At 50.8% G+C, this 19,802-nt stretch overlaps 1 protein-coding gene across 1 annotated transcript in view; it reads left to right on the forward strand.

Moving 5' to 3' along the window:
* Positions 1-13,555, forward strand: part of ACAP1 (ArfGAP with coiled-coil, ankyrin repeat and PH domains 1) — a 33,712-nt gene extending 20,157 nt beyond the window's left edge. Inside the window, exons 12-22 of the mRNA XM_070954525.1 lie at positions 850-950; positions 1,597-1,708; positions 2,368-2,576; positions 3,425-3,494; positions 4,586-4,680; positions 5,370-5,542; positions 6,710-6,915; positions 7,761-7,870; positions 10,085-10,195; positions 10,828-10,877; positions 12,950-13,555. Coding sequence (XP_070810626.1) covers positions 850-950; positions 1,597-1,708; positions 2,368-2,576; positions 3,425-3,494; positions 4,586-4,680; positions 5,370-5,542; positions 6,710-6,915; positions 7,761-7,870; positions 10,085-10,195; positions 10,828-10,877; positions 12,950-13,056 — 1,344 coding nt within the window. The 3' untranslated portion in view covers positions 13,057-13,555. The remainder of the gene's footprint in view (positions 1-849; positions 951-1,596; positions 1,709-2,367; positions 2,577-3,424; positions 3,495-4,585; positions 4,681-5,369; positions 5,543-6,709; positions 6,916-7,760; positions 7,871-10,084; positions 10,196-10,827; positions 10,878-12,949) is intronic.
* The last annotated feature ends 6,247 nt before the right edge of the window (positions 13,556-19,802 follow it).

Consider the following 19,802-nt stretch of genomic DNA (forward strand, 5'->3'; position numbering starts at 1 on the left):
GAGAAAGAAAAAAGGCAGAAAGAAAGAAGAAAGAAAGAGAAAAAGAAAAAATTGAGGGAGGGTGGAAGAAAGGAAGGAAGGAAAGAGGAGCGGGAGGGAGGACAAGAAGGAAGGAGAAGAAGCAAAAGAAGAGGGAGGGATAAAGAGGAGAAGAGGGAGGGAAGAAAGGAAGGAGAGGGAGGAAGGGATGACAAGGAAGGAGAACAAAAAAGGGGAGGGAGGGATGAAGAAAGAATAGGAGAAGGAGATGGGAGGAAGAGAGGAAAGAGAGAGAAAGGAAGGGAGAGAGAAAGAGAAAAAAGGGAGAAAGAAAGAGAAAAAGAAAAAAGTGAGGGAGGGTGGAAAAAAGGAAGGAAGGAAAGAGGAGCGGGAGGGAGGACAAGAAGGAAGGAGAAGAAGCAAAAGAAGAGGGAGGGATAAAGAGGAGAAGAGGGAGGGAAGAAAGGAAGGAGAGGGAGGAAGGGATGACAAGGAAGGAGAACAAAAAAGGGGAGGGAGGGATGAAGAAAGAATAGGAAAAGGAGATGGGAGGAAGAGAAAGGAAAGAGGGAGGAAGGGAGGGAGAATGAGAGAAAGAGAAAAAAGGCAGAAAGAAAAAAGAAAGAAAGAGAAAAAGAAAGAAAGAAAGAAAGAAGAAAGAAAGAAAGAAAGAAAGAAAGAAAGAAAGAAAGAAAGAAAGAAAGAAAGAAAGAAAGAAAGAAAGAAAGCTGGTCGGATGGATGGAAATGCCGGAGGCTTTTCTCTCCAGCGTCTGAGAGGGAGTGGGGGGGCCTGTGGACGTGCTGGACCCCCTCACATCATCCTCTTCTTCTTCCTCCCCCCTTTTCTCCCCCCTCCCCAAACCCCCAGGACGTGGTGACGGTGGTAGTGGAAGATCTCCGTCTCTGTACGGTCAAGCCGTGTCCGGATCACGAGCGCCGCTTCTGTTTCGAGGTGGTCTCCCCCTCCAAGTGAGTCCCCTCCCCTCTTCCTCCCAGGCCGTTCACACGGGGGAGGTCAAAAAAGTCAAGATGGCGCCCTGGCCCTTCCCATCAATGCTCTTGAAGGGGGTGGCCAGCAGAGCCCTCGCCCACCCCAGATTTCTCTCGCCCTCAAAAAGAACCAGAATCCCGTTTTCCTCTCTTTTTCACCTCTCGTTCTTCGACTTTTCGTTGAAGGTCGTCCTCGGCTTACGACCACAACGGAGGCCCACGCTTTCGTCACTAAGTGGAGACGTTTCTTAAGTGAATTTTGTCCCATTTTTATACCTTTAAGCTGATGCGATTGTGAGGTGAATCACCGCCGTTCTTAAATGAGTCATCCCATCGCTAAGTGAATCCAGCTTTCCCCCCCGTTGACTTGCACCCGAATGTAAATCACAGGGTCGTAAGTGTGAAAAACGGTATAATGACTGCAACAATTATAATAATAATATAACAATGTGGTGATTCACTTAACGACTGTGGCGAGAACAGTCGTAAAACGGGGCAAAATTCACTTAGCAACTGTCTCACTTAACAACAGAAACATTGGGCTCCGTTGCGGTCGTAAGTCAAGGACTGCCTGTATCTCTGATGGGTCCAGGGTCAATTATCCTCTCCTTCCGTCTCGCTTTAGGGCGTGCCTCCTGCAGGCCGATTCGGAGCATCACCTACAGGCCTGGATGTGCGCCGTCCAAAACAGCATCGCCTCGGCGTACAACGAGGACCGACCAGAATCCCCTGGGCAGGTAAGACCTGGCGGCCTCCAGCCCAAATTGCGATGAGGTCGTTATAAGAGGTGTTGGGTCCGGAGGTCCTTGTTTTACGACCGTTCGTTTAACAATGATTTGAAGTTACTCGCAGAGTAACCCTTGAGTACCAAGGGTGTGCACATGAAAGCGACTGAGTAGTTACGAATAAACACAGTCAACACACAGATACACTGAGTTGTGTTTACTTTCAGGAAATAGTAAGGCACAGTCCAATAAACAGTCCAGGTCATACACATATAAAGCAGGAGATAGCAAAACGACAGTCCAGGGATAATCGAATAACAAAGTCTTCTTACCAGTCGTCACAGTCATTCACAATAAAAAGTTCTTCTGGATTTGCATGCAGAGCTATCAGAGAGCAAGAACAGCAAAAAGAAAACAAACCATGTTTCTCGCTCCCTCTTAAGGAGATTGGCTACAGAGCTAACCAATCAGGACACAGTATGATGCAATTCAGCAGTCTTAAATACTCATTTCCTAACACACATCATGCCTCCCGCCTGAGCAGAAGGTTAGACTAGATGACCTCTAAGGTCCCTTCCGGCTCTATTCTGGTTGAATCCTCTCCCTGTGCATGCTGGCTTTTGCTGATAATGCTTCTTCTTTTTTTTTTTTTTTTCTTTTGGGGGGGACAGCACCTGGAGCGGAGCGCGTCCATGACGGCGGCCACCTTGCAGTCCCCCTCCAGCCGCAAACTGCGGGGCGGGGTGGACAAACACGTGGTGGATCAGGTGCAGCGCCTGGAGGGCAACGCTCAGTGCTGCGACTGCCGGGAGGCGGCACCCGAGTGGGCCAGCATCAACCTGGGCATCACCCTTTGCATCGAGTGCTCCGGCATCCACAGGTGCTTCACGGCAAGGAACCCAATGGGGTTGGGCCAGATGACCTCTGGGGTCCCTTCCATCCCCCCTCCCCGGGAACCCTTTGATGGAGGCTTTTAAGAAGGGATCGGACAACCGTTTGTCTGGAATGGGATGGGGTCTCCTCCTTCAGGGGGTTGGGCTAGATGACCTCCGGGGTCCCTCCCAATTCTGTTATTCTGTTCAAATTTGAGATAAGCCAAAGATAAGCCGGAATAAAAATTGGGGTTGCAAGAAAGGACACACAAGAGTGCCCGAAATAGCCACCGAAGATGGGAGAAAGGGCTTACAGGTGGTCCTCGACTTAACAACGGTTCGTTTAGTGACTGTTCCAAGTTGCAACATAGCTGAAAAAAAGTGGCTCGGGACGGTTTTACACATTTACGGCCGTCGCAGCCATACCCCCGCGGTCACGGGATCAAAAAATTCCGACACTCGTATTTATGACGGTCGCAGCGTCCCGGGGTGTGTTATGTCCCGCGATCCCCTTTTGCGACCGTCCGACGAGCCAAGTCGACGGGGCAAGCCAGATTCCCTTAACAACCCCGGCAGGAAAGGCAGTCAAAGTCGGGGGTGGGGGAAGCTTCACAAATGCCTCGCTTAGCAACGGAAACGTCGGGTCGTAAGTCGAGGACGGCCTGCATTAGATAAGGATTGGGTCTCTTTGGAAGGAAAAGACCTCGAGGGGGGTGGGTGCGTGGCCTCGTAATTGCAACGTGGACGCCACGGTGGTGGGAGGGGGCCGTGGCTGTTCGTGGACCCCGAGAGAAGAGGCCGATTTGTCTTCACCTGTTGAACCATGCCTGATTTCCACCCGCTTCCTCTGCCGTAGGAGTCTGGGGGTGCATTTCTCCAAGGTGAGGTCCCTCACGCTGGATGCCTGGGAGCCCGAGCTGGTCAAGGTAAGGGGGGGGAGGCAGGGGGTGGCGGAGGAAGGTGGGAAATAGGTCACCATGCCCGAAAAGTAGGAAATTGGGTGGGGGGGCTGGGGTGGGGAGGGGAGGGGGCTAGGAGGGACCCCTTGATATGGGGGGAATAGGCTGTTTTTCTGGAAAACGTCTGCAGAGATTCTGGGCCCATCCAGAGACAGCGAGCCTTTGAGTTAAAAGGTGGGCGAGATTCGAACCCAGGGTGGCAAAGGGATCTGGATCTGGTGGGGGGGCACATGCTGAAACCTTGGGGCACAGATCCACGGGGGTAGGGGATATGGGGTGGCAGCCCATAGAAGCAGTATTTTGAGGGAGGAAGAGAGAGAGGGGTGGAGAGGAAGAAAGGGAAGGAGGAAGGAAGGGGGGAGAGAATGAGAACAAGGGGAGGAGTAAGGGAGGCAGAGAGGAAAGAAGGAAGGGAGAAGAAGAAGGAGAAAAAAGGGAGGAGGGAAGGAAAAGGAAGGGAGGGAGGATGAAAGGAAGGAGAGGGAGGAGAAATTGGAGAGAAGGAAGGGAGGGAAAAGAAAAGAGGGATAGGGAAGGAGGAAGAACAGGGAGGGGAGGGAGGAGAAAAAGGGAAGAAAGGAAAAAGGAGAGAGGAGAAAAAGGGAAGGAAGGAAGAAATGAAAAGGAAGGAAAGAAGAGGGAAGGGAGGAAGAAAGAAAGGAAAAGAGAAAGAGAAAGACAGAAAGGAAGGAAGAAAGAAAAAGGAAGAAGTAGGGACGGAGGGAAGGAAGGAAGAAGGAGGGGAGGGAGGAGAAAGGGAAGGGAGGAAGAAAGGGAGGAGAAAAAGGGAAGGAAGAAAGAAAGAAAGAAAAAGAAGGAAGAAGTAGGGAGGGAGAAGTAAAAGAAAGGAAAGGGAGGGAGGGAAGGAAGGAAGGAAAGGGAGGGGAAGTTTTTAGTGTTTTGGGGACACAGCTGTCGAACTCCTGCCAGACACCTTCGCCGCCTCCTCTTACTCCTCCGCTACTCTTCCCTTACTGCTTGGAGGCGAGGTCCCCGGAGTGGACCCTGAGGTGAAGCCCCGCCCCCCCTCCCTAAGCCCCTCCCCTTATCGCCTGCAGCTGATGACCGTCTTGGGCAACCGGGTGATCAATCAGATCTACGAGGCCAGGGTGGAGGAAATGAACATGAAACGCCCCCAACCCGGAAGTTCCAGGTAAGAATCCCCCTACCCCTCCAGCCCCTTCTATCAAAATGCCCCCCACCCCACCCCCACCCCCCGATTGCCAATCAAGAGTCTCCATCATCCAGGTAGTAAGAGATGTCTGGAGGTTGAGTGACGGCAAACGACTTTTTTTTTTCTTTTTTGCTGTCTCTGCACCTGCCCTCCAGGGGGCGCCGCTGCCCCAAAGGGCTGCAGTTACATGCCTTGGCCTCTAGATGGCCTTTTGGGACACCGCAGGGCCACCCTGTCTGGCCCTCCTCCTACAGGTGCCTTCCAGATGTCTTGTCCAATTCGGAGAAGCTTACCCTAAACCTCACGTCTCGTTGGGTGGGGCAAGCGAGCAAGCAGGCGGCAAGTGGGCGGGGCAAGCGAGCGAGCAGGCGGCAAGTGGGCGGGGCAAGCGAGCGAGCAGGCGGCAAGTGGGCGGGGTAAGCGAGCGGCTGGCAACCGGTTCGGGGGTGTGGCCAGTTACCAATTCGGCGACCCAGGCCGAATCGGTAACTCCGAATTCGGCGACTGTTAGCGGTTCGCCCGAACCGGTGCGAACCGGTAAAAACCCACCACTAGTCCCGATCCCCCCAACCCCTCCAAAGGTCCTGGGTGCGAGAGGATGACGGATCCTAATCCCTCCCTTCCGAAGAGCAAAACCCGAAAAGTGACGGCTGTCATTCTTTGTCCAGATCCGAGAAGGAAGCCTGGATCCGAGCCAAATACGTGGAAAGGAAATTTATCACCAAGCTCCCCAACCCCGGGGCGCCCCTGAGCCGCAGCAGCAGAGAGCCCGGCGGGCAGGAGAGATCCCCGCGGCCGTTTCCCAAGCCCAAGCCGCCGGGCCACATCCGCCGGGGCCCAGGTAAGAGGGAGGAGGGAGGGGTCTTCTTCTCTTTCTCCCAAAGTGGGAGGGAGGGAGGCTCCTTCCGCCGTTCACCGTCCCCTCGGGGCTCACGCTGCGCCAGCCACACTGCGCTCCTGCACACCTTCACGGGGTCTCTTGTGCACCCTCACAACGCTTGCCTACCTGACCCATGCTGGAGGGTCCTTCCTTCCTTCCTTCCTTCCTTCCTTCCTTCCTTCCTTCCTTCCTTCCTTCCTTCCTTCTCTTTCCTCCTCTCTCCTTCCTTTCCTTCCATCCTCTTTCCCTCCTTCCCTCCTTACTTACTTCCTCCTTCCTCCCTCCCTCCTTCCTTCCTTCCTTCCTTCTCTTTCCTCCTCTCTCCTTCCTTCCCTCCCACTCTCCTTTCTCTTCACCCTCCCTCCTTCCTCCAATTCTCCTTCTTTCCTTTCCTCCTCCTCCTTCCCCCTCCCTCCTTCCTTCCCTTTTTCTCATTCCCTTGCTTCCTTCCCCTCACTCTCACTCCTCCCTCCCCCTCTGCTTCCTTCCTACCTTTCCTTCTGTCTTTCCATCCCCCCTCCCTTTCTCCCTCCTCCTTCCTTCCTTCTCTCCTTCCTTTCCTTCCATCCTCTTTCCCTCCTTCCTTCCTTCCATCCTTCCAACCTCCCTCCCTCCCTCTCTTCCTCCTCCTTCCTTCCTCCTCCTTCCATCCTCCTTCCCTCCTTACTTACTTCCTCCCTCCTCCCTCCCTTCCTTCCAACCTCCCTCCTCCCTCCCTCTCTGCTTCCTCCTTCCCTCCCTTCCTCCCTCCTTTCCTTTCCTCCCTCCCTCCTTCCCTCCTCCCTCCCTCTCTGCTTCCTTCCCTCCCTCCTTCCTTCTCTCTCCCTTCTTCCTTCCTTCCTTTCCTTTCCTTCTTCCCTCTCTCCCTCCCTGCCTCCCTCTTTCCTTCTTTCCTTCCTTCCCTTCTTCTCATCTCCAACCAACCGTCTTTTTATCAAATCTTTACAAAAATCTTGGCAACCAGTCCTCACTTTCTTGACCTTACAGGTCTGAACAGCAAGGAAATCAGAGTCACAGTTTCACTTAACGACCGAGTCGCTGTGTCCCCACTGTGATCGCTAACTGAGGATGACCTCTACATCTTGTTTATTTTTCCCGCTTCCCCCTCCCCCCACTTTCCTCTCCCAGGGCTCCGCGAGGGGGTCTCCCCGAGCCGGGCTGCTCCAGCCTCCGAGGACCTGCGCCATTTGCACCCAGGCGCCCTGCTCTACCACGCGGCCGCAGCGCCCCCTAGCTTGCCCACCATGTCGGACGCTCTGGCTCACGGGGCGGACGTTAACTGGGTCAACACGGCCCAGGAAAGCCGGACCCCGTTGCTCCAGGCCGTGGCTGCCGTAAGTCTGCATTCCTTGGGGGTGGGAGTGGGTGATGGGTTAGGGTCTCCCCATCACCGACGGCTGTGCCACCCCCATGAGGTCGATTGGCATACAGACCATCCTCGACTTACAACCATTCGCTTAGTGACCGGTCAAAGTTAGAACAGCTCTGGAAAATGTGACTTACGACCGTTTTTCACACTTAGCGACGGTCGCAGCGTCCCGGGTGGGGTCACGTGATCGAAAGTTGGATGCTTGCCAGCTGACTCGTATTTATGACTTATAACCTTTCGCTTAGTGACCGGCCAAAGTTAGAATGTCTCTGAAAAACGTGACTTAGGACCGTTTTTCACACTTAACGACGCTCGCAGCGTTCTCCGGGCTCATGTGATCCTCTTTTGCGACCGTCGGACAAGCAGACTCAACAGGGAAGCCCCGTTCGCTTAACGACCTCGGGACTAATTTCACAACTGCGGCGATTCTCTGAACAACTTATTGCCAGAGAGGTCGTTGAATGGGGCACCGCTGTCTCGCTTAGCCACAGAAATTCGGGGCCATGTTGTGGTCGTAAATCGAGGACTGCCTGTAATTGGCTTCCCGGAAAATTCAAAAGAAATCTAACCAGAGGCTTTGCTCGCCGGCAAAAAACGAGCCTGTTGTTTTGCCGGTAAGCAAGGCACAAACTCGGCTTTTTGTGGCCTCTGAGCATGTGCAGTGATGCCAACTCATTGGGGTGTCATGACAGGTGCCTATAAAGGAGGGGCTTGTTGAGTGATGTCCCTAGGGGGAGGGGCTTGCCCCAGGTTGCCCCGCCTCTCCCTTTTCTACGGAACCCCATATTTTTGTGTTGTTTTTTTTTGCAGAATTCGCTGCTGGCGTGTGAATTTTTGCTTCAAAACGGGGCCAACGTTAACCAGAGCGACTCCAAAGGCCGGGGACCTTTGCACCACGCCACCATCCTGGGCCACACCGGGTAGGATCCGTGGTTCTCACGAGCGCCTGGTTTATTCCTCGTGGTGCTCTGTCTCCGGGTTTAAATTTCAATTTATTTGAAAGGCTTAGTAAAGCCACATCTGGAAGGAATCCTGCATCCAGTTTGGGGTCCCCACATTAGAAAAAAGATGCTCAGGCTTTGGAAACAGTGCAGAGAAGAGCAACTGGGAGAGGAAAGAGAAAAAGAAAGAAAGAGAGAGAGGGAGGGAGGGAGGGAGGGAAAAGAGAAAGAAAGAAAAAGAAAGAAAGGAGAGAAAAAGGAAGAAAGAAAGAAAAAGAAAGAAAAAAGAAAGAAAGAAAGGGAGGGAGGGAGGGAAAAGAGAAAGGAAGGAAGGAAAAAGGAATGGAAGAAAGGGAGGGAGGGAAAAGAGAAAGAAAGAAAGAGAAAGAAAGAAAAAAGAAAGAAGAAAGGGAGGAAAAGAAAGAAAAGAAGGAAGAAAAAAGAAAAAGAAAGAGAAAGAAAGAAAAAGAAAGGGAGGGAAAAGAGAAAGAAAGAAAGAAAAGGAAGGAAGGAAAGGAAAGGAAGAAAGAAAGAGGGAGGGAGGGAAAAGAGAGAAAGAAGAAGAGGGAGGGAGGGAGGAAAAAGAAAGAGGAAGGAAACAAAAGAAGGAAAGAGAAGAGGGAGGGAGGGAAAAGAGAAAGGAAGGAAGGAAGGAAGGAAGGAAAAAGGAAAGGAAGAAAGGGAGGGAAAAGAAAGGCAAGAAGAAAGGGAGGGAGGGAGGGAAAAGAAAGAAAGAAGGAAGGAAGGAAACGAAAGAAGGAAAGGAAAGAAGAGAGAGGGAGGGAAAAGAGAAAAGAAAGAAAAAAGGAAGAAAGAGAAAGAAAGAAAGGGAGGGAGGGAGGGAAAAGAGAAAAGAAGGAAAGGAAGAAAGAGAGGGAGGGAAGGAAAAGAAAGAAGAAAGGGAAGGAGGGAAAAGAAAGAAAGAGGAAGGAAACGAAAGAAGGAAAGGAAAGAAAAGAGAAGAGGGAGGGAAGGAAAAGAGAAAGAAAGAAAGAAAGAAAGAAGAAAAAGGAGAGAAGCAACCTGGAATTAAGGAGAAACTTCCTAACAGTGAGGACAATTAACCAGTGGAACTGCCTGCCACCAGAAGTTGTGGGTGCTTTCATCACTGGAGGTTTTTAAGAAGAAACTGGACAGTCACTTGTCTGAGATGTTACAGGGTTTCCTGCTTGAGAAGGGGTTGGACTAGAAGACCTCCAAGGTCCCTTCCAACTCCGTTATTCTGTTATTCTATAATCCCAGGTCAATTAACCAGTGGAACAGCTCGCCACCAGAAATTGTGGGGGTCTGATTTTTGAAAGAAATGCCTGAGCCGCTTAGAATAATACATAGAGAGGCTGCATTACACCTTCGACTTAATAACCGTTCGTTTAGTGACCGTTGGAAGTTATATCAATGAGAAAACCGACTTATGGCTTATTTTTCAACCTCGGCAAGTTTCAAACGGGAGGGACTTCGACTCCCAGAATTCCCCAGCCGGCTTTGCTTTGGCTTAGCTGGGGAATTCTGGGGCTTGTAGTCCGCCCTTCAAAAAAAATGGCCGAGGTTTGAGCTTGCCCTAATGAGAAGTTTGCAAAAGCTATTGAGGTCGGGGATGATGGGTGTTGGAGTCGACCAGGGAAAGATTGTCCTTGGGATGTATCAGTCCGGGGGTTTCTGCAACACGCGATTCGCACTCAAATTTTGTCGTTTTTATGATATGACGCAGGTAGTCCTCCACTTATGACCGTTGGGTCGCTTAGTGACCGAAGTTTCAGTGGCACTGGGAAAAAAAGCGAGTTATGATCGTTTTTCACACTTACGACCATCACAGCCTCGTGATCAAAATCCAGAGGGCTCGGCAACTGGCATGTACTTAACGACAGTTGCGCGATCACGGGGAAGCCGGATTCACTTAACGACCGGGTGACTCACTTAATGACAAGGGGGTGTCTCTTGCAGACATTTCATTAGCAAACCCACTTAAATGATTCGCTTAACAGCGGCGGCAAGAAACCTTGCACAATGGGGCGAAGCCCCACAAAGGCCTCGCTTAGTGGCGGGAATGCCGATTGTGGTCGCAAACCGAGGACTACCTGAAATTATAGATTTATTTTTTTTTATTTTGGTTCACCCAAGGAGCGGAACGATCTGTCTCTCCTCTTATTTCAACCTCTGTACCCCATTTTTTTTCTTCTCCCTCCCCCTCCCCAGGCTGGCCTGCCTGTTTCTGAAACGGGGTGCCAACATGAATGCGGTCGACGGGGAAGGCAAGGACCCCCTTGGCATCGCCATCGATTCGGCCAACGCTGATATTGTGACCCTGTAAGAGAGGGGGGTGCCGGGGAGCGGGTGCCAATCTTGGCCTTTGGAGGAAGGTGGGATATATTGGGGGGGGGTCTCTCGACAATCTTGGCTTTCCCTGAAACTCCGCCCTGCCCCCCCCCTGCAATTTGGAGAAAGGAGGGTAATGAATCGGGGTGCCAGAAGTGGATTTGTGGCATGGAACGGGGTCACCTAGTGGCCATCCAGACCCACCCTCCTATTTTGGGAGGAGGGTTGGTTCCCGTGACCAGGTTTTAAGATCTGACACGTTCTCCGTGGTTTCATGTCCCTTCCTGTTTGCCCTCTGAGCATGTAAAGATCAACCAGGACTGAAAGCAGCCTGGAAGATTCCCACTCGGGTCTTAACGAGTGGGAGTTTCTGAATAGTCTCCTAGGGCGGCCCCGGAAACAACGTGTTGCAGTAGTCTAGTCGCCATTATAGTAAGGTTCTCCATATGGTTGGGATGCAAGTCTCCCAAATTTCCTGCAAGGTAGAGACTTACATTAATGGGGTATTTTGAGGGGAGGGGGTGCCATATTTGAGAGGGAGGGGCTGGGCATAATCAGGATAAATGTACCATGCGTATGTACCACTCTCGGTGTCTATGACTTCTTCCTTCCTTTCTCTAAAGGTTGCGACTGGCCAAGATGCGGGAAGCTGAGCTGGCCTTGGGCCAGTCAGGTGAGTCTTGCCCTCTGTAAGAAGGAATGGAGACAGGGGAGATGGAAGAGGGAGACCGACTCGGCTCTAACCCGGATGTTCCTTTGCCAAATGTGGATTTTCAGATGAAAAAAGTGGATTTTAAGGCCTAGAGTAGGACTAGAATTCCCAGTCTCCTGGTGATTGGTACAAAGTCATCCAACTCTCTTTCATGCCTAAGGCAGGACTAGAACTCACCGTCTCCTGGTGATTGATACAAAGTCACCCAACTGACTTTCATGCCTAAGGCAGGACTAGAACTCACCGTCTCCTGGTGATTGGTACAAAGTCATCCAACTCTCTTTCATGCCTAAGGCAGGACTAGAACTCACCGTCTCCTGGTGATTGGTACAAAGTCACCCAACTGACTTTCATATTTAAGTCAGAACTAGAATTCACCGTCTCGTGGTGATTGGCCCAAAGTCACCCAGCCAGCTTTCATGCCTAAAGTGGAACTAGAACTCACTGTCTCCTGGTTTCTACTCTGATGCCTTCACCAAACTTCCAGTGTTGGAATGATTCACAGCTTCCTGGTGGCAAGGAGTTCCACTGGTTAATTGTCCTCACTGTCAGGAAATTTCTCCTCAATTCCAGGTTGTAATATATGCCCTACCCAAAAATAAGCCCCAGTTAAGCTCGTCAGCAGACGGAGGCATTTAATACTGTATTTCCCCCAAAATAAGAGCCAACCGGAAAATAAGGCCTAGCATGATTTTTCAGGATACTCGTAATATATGCCCTACCCAAAAATAAGCCCCAGTTAAGCTCGTCAGCAGACGGAGGCGTTTAATACTGTTATTTTCCCCAAAATAAGAGCCAACCGGAAAATAAGGCCTAGCATGATTTTTCAGGATACTCGTAATATAAGCCCTACCCCAAAAATAAGCCCCAGTTAAACTCGTCAGCAGACGGAGGCGTTTAATACTGTTATTTTCCCCAAAATAAGAGCCAACCGGAAAATAAGGCCTAGCATGATTTTTCAGGATACTCGTAATATATGCCCTACCCAAAAATAAGCCCCAGTTAAGCTCGTCAGCAGACGGAGGCGTTTAATACTGTTATTTTCCCCAAAATAAGAGCCAACCGGAAAATAAGGCCTAGCATGATTTTTCAGGATACTCGTAATATAAGCCCTACCCCAAAAATAAGCCCCAGTTAAGCTCGTCAGCAGACGGAGGCGTTTAATACTGTTATTTTCCCCAAAATAAGAGCCAACCGGAAAATAAGGCCTAGCATGATTTTTCAGGATGCTCGTAATATAAGCCCTACCCAAAAATAAGCCCCAGTTAAGCTCGTCAGCAGACGGAGGCATTTAATACAGTATTTCCCCCCCCAAAATAAGACCTAACTGGAAAATAAGGCCTTGCATTATTTTTCAGGATGCTCGTAATATAAGCCGTACCCCAAAAATAAGCCCCAGTTAAGCTCGTCGTCAGACGGAGGCGTTTAATACTGTATTTCCCCCAAAATAAGAGCCAACCGGAAAATAAGGCCTAGCATGATTTTTCAGGATACTCGTAATATATGCCCTACCCAAAAATAAGCCCCAGTTAAGCTCGTCAGCAGACGGAGGCGTTTAATACTGTTATTTTCCCCAAAATAAGAGCCAACCGGAAAATAAGGCCTAGCATGATTTTTCAGGATACTCGTAATATAAGCCCTACCCCAAAAATAAGCCCCAGTTAAGCTCGTCAGCAGACGGAGGCGTTTAATACTGTATTTCCCCCCAAAATAAGACCTAACCAGAAAATAAGTCCTACCATGATTTTTCAGGATACTTGTAATATAAGCCGTACCCCAAAAATAAGCCCCAGTTAAGCTCGTCAGCAGACGGAGGCATTTAATACTGTATTTCCCCCCAAAATAAGACCTAACCAGAAAATAAGCCATAATGCGTTTTTCGGAGCAAAAATTAATCTAAGACCCGGTCTTATTTTGGGGGGGACGGGACATGATATTAATTCATATCGTGGCGACCACAACTGGATGCCGTATTCCGAGTGTGGTCCAACCAAGGCATGATAATAAAATATCTTTTGTCCTTTGGGTTCCAGGCGATGAAACCTATCTGGACATTTTCCAAGATTTCTCCTTCATGGCATCCAACGATCCGGAGAAGCTGGCCAGGAAGACCTACGACCTCAAACTCACCACCTTGTGAAGTTCGAGAGAAGCTTCCTCAAAAGAAGGAAAATCCGCCAGGAATATGGGTCTTTTTCCTTCAGCCAGGACCGACGGGGTGGCTGGACTGTCCAAAAATCAAATTAAGTTACAGGTGGACTCAGGATGCCCAAGGGGGACCTAGTTTTGAGCATGGTTCCCCCAAATTCTCTTCCCACCCCGGTTGGCTTTGGGGTGAATTTGGCAAGAAAAAAAGCCAGGACAGCGAAGATCAGAACATTTCTTCATTTTGGACCTTTCTGGATTTTTTGTTTTTTTTTTTTCCTTCTGATCTTCCTTTTTTTTTTTTTTAATTTATTGCTTTTGGACTGTCTTATCGTCTCCGGATGATTCTAAGGGACAGTTATGGAATCGATGTGCACCCCAAATCGAATTTTTTTTTGTTTTTTGTTTTTTCTCCTGAGTCTGGAAATGTGTCGGTTTTCTGGAGAGGGGAACGTGGGGTGTTTTTGGAAGCTGGGAAAGCTGCGGATTTTATTTGGGAATTAAACACGGCTCTCCAGAGCGCACGAATGATGGTTTGTTGGGGACGTGGTAGATTCTTTGGAATAAGGTCTCAAAATGGGAGTTTCCGCACTCTATTTATGCTTGTTTGTTTCAGCAACTTCTCGCGGTTGTGTCTTGAATCGCCTACGTTTCCACTTTTCACCAGCTAAACCTTTGAAAAAGTGAATTTTTCGTTTAGTAGATTGGGGGAATGCCCCGACATAGTTTATCCTGATATCAAAGCAAAGGCTTTATTTAACTAGAGCACGGGTGCCAAACTCCATTTCATTTGAGGGCCGCATCAGGGCTGTGGTTGACCGCGGTGGGTGTGGCCGACCAGGTGGGTGTGGCCGACCAGGTGGGTGGGCGTGGCCAGCTTGACGCCACTCCTCAAGCTGCTGGCATGTTTTTCTTTTTGCATTGGGTAGACCGGGCTGAAGCCACGCTGGACCAGGCATGGGATTCCAAAATTTTAGCAACCGGTTTTCTGCCCGGTTGCTGGGTAGGCGTGGCCATGGTGGGCGTGGCCATGGTGGGCGTGGCCTATCCACCTATTGCACCACAGTGGAGAGAGTACATTTTTGCCCTCTCCAAGCTCTGGAGGCTTTCCTTGAGCCTCTGGGAGGGCGAAAACGGCCTTCCCCGGCCTCTGGAGGCCAGAAACAGGTCCGTTTCTGGACTTCCGGAACTACTGGGAAGCCCGTTTTTCGCCCTCCCAGAGCCTCCGCGTGGGCCCTGCACTTACCTGGCATCCAAAATGGGCTGGAATGGGTCTAGGACTTTTCGCCTCGGTCTCTTCACCTTGCCTGTTTCACCTGAAGGTTTTCACCTCTGCGTTATTAGCCACAAACTTTTCTCCTCGGCTGACACGCTGCCAGTCTTTCGCCCCGGCACATCGGCCACGGCCCCTCTGTCCCGGTCCCTTAAGCCGGGGCCCATTTGTCGAAGTACAGTTCGCGTCCGGCTTTTGGCCTCCCAGGACAATTTGCACCCAGCCAATCAGTGCAGGGACTCGGGGGGGGGGGAAGGAAGGAAGGAAGAAAGGAGAGAAAAGAAAGAAAGAAAAAGAAAAAAGGAAGAAAGAAAGAGAAAGAAAAAGAAAAAGGGAGGGAGGGAAAAGAGAAAGAAAGAAGAAAACAAGAAGGAAAGGAAAGAGAAGAGAGGGGGGACAAAAAAGAAAGAAAGAGAAAGGAAAAGGAAAAGAGGGAGGGGGGAAAAAGGAAAGAAAGGAGGAAGGAAAGGAAGAAAGGGAGGGAGGGAGGGAAAAGAGAAAGAAAGAAGGAAAGGGAGGGAGGGAGGAAAAAGAAAAACAGGGAAGGAAGAAAGAAAGAAGAAAAAGAAAGAAAGAAAGAAAGGAAAGAAGGAAGGAAGAAAGAAGAAAGAGAAAGAAAGAAAGAAAGAAAGAAAGGAAAAGAAAAGGAGAGAGGGAGGGAAAAAAGGAAAGAAAGAAGGAAAGGAAGAAAGGGAGGGAGGGAGGGAAAAGAAAGAAGGAAAGGGAGGGAGGGAGGGAAAAGAAAAAGAAAGGAAAGGAAGGAAGAAAGAAAAAGAAAGAAAGAAAAAAGAAAGAAAGAAAGAAGAAAGAGAAAAGGAAGGAAAGAAGAAAGAGAAAGAAAGAGGAGAGACAATTCGGAGCCTCCCGAGGCTGCCGAGAGCAGCGCCAGAGCCGAGACCCAGTGCCGATGGGCTGGGTGCGAATTGTCCTGGGAGGCCAAAAGCCCGACGCGAACTGTACTTCGACGAATGGGCCCCGGCTTAAGGGACCGGGACGGAGGGGCAGCGGCTGATTGTGCCGGGGCGAAAGACTGGCGGCGTGTCAGCCGAGGAGAAAAGTTTGTGGCTAATAACGCAGAGGCGAAAACCTTTCAGGTGAAACAGGCGAGGCGAAAAGTCCTAGACCCGAAACGGGGGCTGCCTGGGGACTCCCGGGCGGGGCAGAGTGGGCGGGGCCCAGTCAGTCCTTGCAACTACCGGTTCGGCGAACCGGATGTAAAATTCGCATCCGGCTGAATCTCGCCCCTGACGCAGGCCTGATCTTTCCTCTTCGCATTCGGTAAACCAGGACGGCCCCCGCGGGCCCGGATCCGACCACATCGCGAGCCGGATCTGACCCGCGGGCCTTGATTTCGACAGCCCTGAACTAGAGTGTCTCAGGATAGATTCTTCTTAATAAAATGGCGGACCATGGGCACTTGATGATACCACAGCTGGATCCAGTGGATGGCGTGACCGCAACGAAAGATATTCCTTAACATGCTGGCTGGGGAATTCTGGGAGTTGAAGTCCACGGGCCTTAAAGTTCCAGAGGTTGAGGGATCAAACCCCCCGTGTGGGAAACCAGGTTTCCTTGGTCATAGTACAGGTTACTCCTCGACTTACAACCGTCACGGAGCCTGTCCATGACGGTGCTAAGTCACGGCGGTTGTAAAACGGGTCACCCACATGACCGATCCAACTTTACGACCGTCGTTAAGTGAACACAACAGGCGTAAAGCGAGCAGCACCGTCGTTAAGCGAATCGATGGTTCATTCTGGGTGGTTAATTGTTTATTGGAAGTAAATGGTGGGTTTTAGCAAAAACTTTATAAAATGTAACCACGGGACACCACAAATGTGTAGGCTTGGCAACTGACTTGGACTTACGACCGTTCATTTGCTTGGCAACTGACTCGGACTTATGAACGTTGCTGTGTCCCGGAGTCACATGATCCCCTTTTGCGAACTTCCAACAAGGAAGCTCCGTAGGGAAAGCTGGATTCACTTAACAACCAAGTTACTAACTTAGTACTAACTACAGGGGTTCACTTAACTGTGGCAAGAAAGGTCGTAAAACGGGGGCAAAATTCACTTAACAAGGGTCTCGCTTAACAACAGAAATGTTAGGCTCAATTGCGGTTGTAAGTGGAGGACTGCCTGTATAAATTTAATAAATCAATCAATGAATAAATAGTTGAATCCTGCAGAACGATGCACACCGGAAAATACAAGGGGTCCTTGATGTATGACCACAATTTAGCCCAAAATGTCTGTTGTTAAGCGAGATGTTTGTTAAGTTGCCCTATTTTATGACTTTCCTTGCCACCGTTCAGCGAATCACGTTGTTAATTTAGCGACAGGGTTGTTAAGCGAATCTGGGTTCCCCATGGACTTTGCATGTCAAAAGGTCACAAAACGGGAATCACTGGACACTGCAATGGTCATAAATACATAAACTCAATTCCAAATTCAAACGGTCACTAAATGAATCGTCGTAAGTCAAGGACCACCTGCAAAACGGTGGCACGGCCTCCTTTGAAGCGCACGCTGGCAACAACCCAGCTTTTCCCCGGCCCTATTTGCTTTGCGCCAAGCACTGTGCACATGCTCAACAGAGCTCTCATCTTTGCTGTCGCGCATCCGGTCAGGATACCGGAATATCTTCAGAATATTCCAGTTCAACCTTGGAAGTGACCGAACGGACGTCACCGGGAGCCACAAAACCGTGGTGTGAAGTTTGGGGTTGCAGCCATGAACGGGTGGCACTGCCCTGCCCTGCCCGGCCTTCTCTGGGCCAGCAGGCGCCACCCAGGCCCTCCCTGTCACCATCTTCTTTTAACGACCCCATAATCCCTTGCCGGGTGGAGTCTGGGCAACTGAATGGAGCTAGCTGAGTGTTTACTGGCCGGATGCTTTTCCTGTCTCCGATGAGGAATTTTGTTCGGCAGATATATTCTCAGTGTGCCCAGAGAGAGAAATACCTGGCTCTTCCCTAGGATCAAACTCACAGCCTCTTGATTGTGAGGCCAGAGCTCCACCTCTAAGCCACCTCTGGTAATCCTTGGGGGGGGGCAGCCCCTCCCTCCCTCCCTCCCTCCCTCCTTGGGGGAAGAGCCATCCTTCACCATTCTAGCTTTTTCCAGGAACACCAAAGCTGCCCCTTTGCGGGTGCCAGAAAACACAGACATCTCCCCCCCCCATCCCGGGTTCCTGGCAGAGAAAGCCTCACCTGCTTAAAGGTGCGTTTCTACCTTCGGCTGCTGCAGGTAAAGAATTGGGTGGGGGGGGTTGTCAGGGAATGAGGAAGGGGGGGAGGAATTTGACCCACACCTTGGTTCCCCAAAGATGTTACACCTTCCTCTTATTTCTTGCAGCCGGTTTTTTGCTCGTCCTATTGTCTCAGTTCCCACACCTTCATTGGGATGGGAGGGGGAAGGAACAGGTAACCTGAGACACCCCCCCTCCCCAAAGGGGCTGAATTGCACCGCCCCACGGCTCCCCCACCTGCTTTGGGGACTTGCGGTCCGGTCCGTCTTTCCCCTAAGTCTTGACCAGGTACCAATCCCCCCCTCCCCATAGACATAGAGGGTGCCCCCTTCAGTCTACGGGGTGGGGGGGTTTCTTGGGTCTCCATTTGCCCCCCAAACCCCTTCTCTCCCCACCCTCCTCCCTGTTTTGCAGCCCCCTCCCCACCCGCCCACTTTCTCACCTGCGATCCCAGGTAACAACAACAGCATAAATCTTAATTCCGGGCAAACCCACAATTTTAATATTAAAATTTGCCATCTTGCAAATCAATCAATAAATAAATAAAAGGCACTTTCTCAGACGGATGGGGTTACAGCTCAACCCCTTCCCGCTGACCGCACCCTCCCCAAAAAACCAATCCAACCAGTTCCAACTTCTCCTCTTTCCTTCTCTCTGGCTTAAAAAATTAAAAACCCGGTTTATTGTTAATCCTTCGATTGGCCAACTCGATTATTTATATTGGACCGGATCTGTTTTCCAAGGAGGGGGATTAGATTAGATTAGATTAGATTAGATTAGATTAGATTAGATTAGATTAGATTAAATTAAACAGAGTTGAAAGGGACCTTGTCGGTCATCTAGTCCAACCCCAACCCGAAGCAGGAGACCCTACCCCAGTGATGGCTAACCTTTTTGCCATCGCATGCCAGGAGCTGGGGGGGAGGTGTCGCGCAGGTGCATGCCCACATCCATAATTCTATGCGCCCCACCCCTGCTTATTCGTGCATGAACCCTCCCCCCCGCTCCCTCCGATCCTGGCACATGAGGGCCCAGTAGGCCCATTTTTCTCTCTCCCCAGGCTCCAGAGCCTTTCTAGGAGCCTGGGGAGGGCGAAAACGGCCTCCCCCCTCCATCTGAAGGCCCTCCGGCGGCCGAAAACAGCCCATTTGCCAACTTCCGGTGGGACCAAAGGCCCGTTTTTTGCTGTTCCCAGCCTCCAGAGCCTCTCTAGGAGTCTGGGGAGGGTGAAAACGGCCTGCCCCCCCTCCCGGGAGGCCCTCTGGAGGCCGGAAACGACCCGTTTGCCAACTTCCAGTGGGACCGGAAGGCCTGTTTTTTGCTATCCCCAGGCTTCGGAGCCTTTCTAGGAGTCTGGGGAGGGCAAAAATGCCCTTGCCCCTCCCCCGGAGGCCGAAAATGGCCCCTTTACCAACTTCCGGGGGGACCAAAATGGCTACGCATGCCACCTGTGGCACGCGTGCCATAGGTTCACCATCACGGCCCTACACCATTTCTGACAAACGGCACTCCAATCTCTTCTTGAAAGGGGAGGGAATGGAGAGGTGGAGAGGTGGCAGGCTGACGACAAATATTCCTCGATTTACAACCACAATGGAGGCCCACATTCCTGACGCTAAGCGAGACACTGGTTAAAGGAGCTTTGCCCCATTGTGCGGCCTTTCTTGCCACCATTGTTAAGCGAATCCCTTTCTTAAGCATAGTCACACGGTTCTTAAGTGAAACCGGCTTCCTCACTGACTTTGCTCGTCAGGTGGTCGCAAAGGGGATCGTGTGACCCCAGGACACTGCGCCCGTCGTAAATGTGAACCAGTTGCCAAGCTCACGTGACCGCGGGGATGCAGCAACGGTCGTAAATATGAAAAGCGATCATAAATCACTTTTTTTCCAGTGCCGTTGTAACTAAATGAATCGTCGTACGTGGAGGACTGCCTGTCTAGAATGTAACAACCCATAAAATCCCTCTTCCACCTTCGCTTTGGGGTCTGCACAACCCAGCAATTCACAATCTCCCGCTCAGAATATACACAAAAACTCATGTTCACCATAACAAGAAACTTATAAGTTCCCCATGGTTGATGGAAGACCGCTCCTGCCACCCGCAGGCCAGGTTTAGTATTGCACCGATCCAGATTTTGTCCATTTGCAAAAACCTAGAGATGCTTTTATCTTCCTCTCCAGGACAAGGTGTGGGGTGAGTGGACCCCCCCCCTTCTCTGC

The sequence above is a fragment of the Pituophis catenifer genome, unplaced genomic scaffold (genome assembly GCF_029215685.1).
Source record: "Pituophis catenifer annectens isolate HBS135680 unplaced genomic scaffold, rPitCat1.0.hap2 SCAF_15, whole genome shotgun sequence".
Lineage (NCBI taxonomy): Eukaryota > Metazoa > Chordata > Lepidosauria > Squamata > Colubridae > Pituophis > Pituophis catenifer.